Source organism: Empidonax traillii, unplaced genomic scaffold (assembly GCF_003031625.1).
Source record: "Empidonax traillii isolate 1590-97213 ecotype Southwest subspecies unplaced genomic scaffold, ASM303162v1 scaffold2231:size98615, whole genome shotgun sequence".
NCBI classification, from domain to species: Eukaryota; Metazoa; Chordata; class Aves; order Passeriformes; family Tyrannidae; genus Empidonax; species Empidonax traillii.
Genome location: NW_020957424.1, coordinates 83,522 through 85,977, shown reverse-complemented (window position 1 = coordinate 85,977; position 2,456 = coordinate 83,522). Strand labels below are relative to the sequence as shown.

The window sequence follows — 2,456 nt, the reverse complement described above, 5'->3', positions numbered from 1 at the left end:
TCTCCCCGCGTGTGTACGCGTCGCTTGGAAACGCCCGTGCCTGGAGCGTTTCAGGCTCGGGACACACGGGGGCAACAGAATCCAGGGAGAGGATCGGCTCCGCTCCAGGCTCCCGAGGAAGTTTCCTAACGGAGGGAATGGTTTTGGGGTCGGATGGAAAACAGAGAGGAGGAGATTCCCCCCCAGCCCCCCCCCCCCCCCCCCCCAAAAAAAAATATCGGTTGCACAACAGTGCCAGTTGTATTCGAGCAAAGCGCTCGATGTCAGCAAGCAACGGCTGGGAAATGATGGGGGATAATAAGGATAATAATCATGGAATCAAGGAATGGTTTGGGTTGGATGGGACCTGGAAGATCATCCAGTTCCAAGCCCCTGCCTGTGGGCAGAGACACCTTCCACTAGCCCAGGCTGATCCAATCTGGCCTCGGATACTTGCAGGGATGGGGCAGCCCCAGCTTCTCTGGGAATTCCATCCCAGCTCCTCCCCACTCTCCCAGCCAAGAATTCCTTCCCAATATCCCATCTAACACTGCCCTTTGGCAGTGGGAAGCAATTCCTTGTATCCTGTCACTCCATTCCTTGTCCCAAGTCCCTCTCCAACTCTCCTGGAGCCCCTTTAGGAGCTGGAAGGGGCTCCAAGGTCTCCCTGGAGCCTTCCCTTCTCCAGGTTGGACATGGAAGAAGAATTCCTTCCTAATATCCAATCTAAATGTACCCTCCTTCAGCTTAAAGCCATTCCCTCATGTCCTGTCACTGCATAAAATCATAAAAATAAGAATTAAGAATTAAAAATAATAAAATAATTTAAAAAAACCCCAATAATAATACAAACCAAGAGGAACAGAGGAATAGAAAAATATAAGGAATAGGGGAGGGGCTTGGAAGTTGTGCAAGCTTTTGGCTCCACTCTGCTAAAGATGATGGGATACAGTATGTCTGATAAAACACAATCCCATGAGATCAGGAGATGAGGGAAGAGGGCAATAAATATCCTCCCAGGGAGATGATTTTAATGCCACAAGTTTAAAACTCACAGAACAATTAGGGCTGGAAGGGACCTTCAAGATCATCTCGTCCCAACCCCCTGCCAAGGGCAGGAACATCTTCCACAGACCAGGTTGCTCCAAGTCCCGGCCAACCTGGCCTTGGACACTTCCAGGGGTGGGGAATTCCCAACCTCTCTGTGTTTCTTCCCTTCCTTTAAACCAAAACCAAGCTGAGGCTGGTGCTGCACATCCATTTTCCACCAGCTGATGTCGAGCAGAGCTCACTCCCCACAGAAAAAATCAGGAAGAGCTGGAATGTGGAACAAACCCGACGAGAACAGCTGAGGGGGTTGGGGTGGTGTCGCCACAACGCCGATTTCAGGGTTCGTTTTGGAGGTTCTCCACCTCCCCTTCCCACTGAAATCCGGCTGAGCAGCTGAGGGGACTTTGCCCAACTCATTCCTGGTGGGAACTGTCTCCTTTCCCACGTGCTGCAAGGAGGGGGAAGAGCCCCAGGAGGTGACACCCCAAACTGAGGGTGCTGAGCTTGCTCTCGCTGGGGAGGAGCTGCCAAAACACGACTCCAGCTGAACAAGCAACGTTCTGTTCTTCCCCTGGAGCTGAAAAAAATCTGCATGGGAAGAAGTTCTTGTCTCCCAAGCTTTTTTGCTGCAGCTAAAAAAGCCACCCCCTGAAGCATCTGCTGCGGCTTGTTATCGAGCCAAGTCAGCAGCCCAAGCCCAGGAGCTTCCAGGATCTCCATGTCCCTATGGATTTCTCCAGGAGGATGATGTCACCTGGATAAGAACACCTGGAAGTTTTACTGTCAAACACATGGAGGTTTTATTGCCAAGCCAAGCCCAAACCAAGGAGCTTCCAGGATCTCCATGTCCTCTATGGATTTCTCCACGAGAATGATGTCACCTGGCTCAGAATACCTGGAGGTTTTATTGTCAAGCCAAGTCAGCAGCCCAAGCTAAAGCCAAGCCCAGGAGCTTCCAGGATCTCCATGTCCCTATGGATTTCTCCAGGAGGATGATGCCACCTGGCTCAGAACACCTTGGAGCTTTCACTGCCAAACAGAGCTGGACAGGCTGGTGAAGGCACCACGAGCTGGTCCCCAACACCCTAAAGGAGATTGTGATGCTTCCCTGCCCTCCCAGGAGAACTTGTTCGCCAGGAAATCCCACCAAAAAGTGTCTTTGCACGGAGAGATCCCCCCCCCCTAAAATTTCATCCAATCCTGAAGGAGCTTTGTCCCCAGAGGTGCTCACCCAACTTCCTCCTCTCCTCGGGATCCTGCAGCAGGACACGGAGCGATGGCCCCTCCGGCATGGTGAGGTGGAACTGCATGAAGGCCTTCTCCTGCTCTGGAAGCTCAGATTCCGAGGCCACTGTGGGAAGGAAAAGGGTGGGAATTGGCTCAGGGAGAGGTCAGGGCCACCCAGGCCACCCTGGCAGTGGGGACAA

At 52.5% G+C, this 2,456-nt stretch overlaps 1 protein-coding gene across 1 annotated transcript in view; it reads right to left on the bottom strand.

Moving 5' to 3' along the window:
- RHPN1 (rhophilin Rho GTPase binding protein 1) overlaps positions 1–2,456 on the bottom strand; it is a 36,843-nt gene that overhangs the window by 7,510 nt on the left and 26,877 nt on the right. The window contains exon 11 of the mRNA XM_027909580.1: positions 2,261–2,380. Coding sequence (XP_027765381.1) covers positions 2,261–2,380 — 120 coding nt within the window. The remainder of the gene's footprint in view (positions 1–2,260; positions 2,381–2,456) is intronic.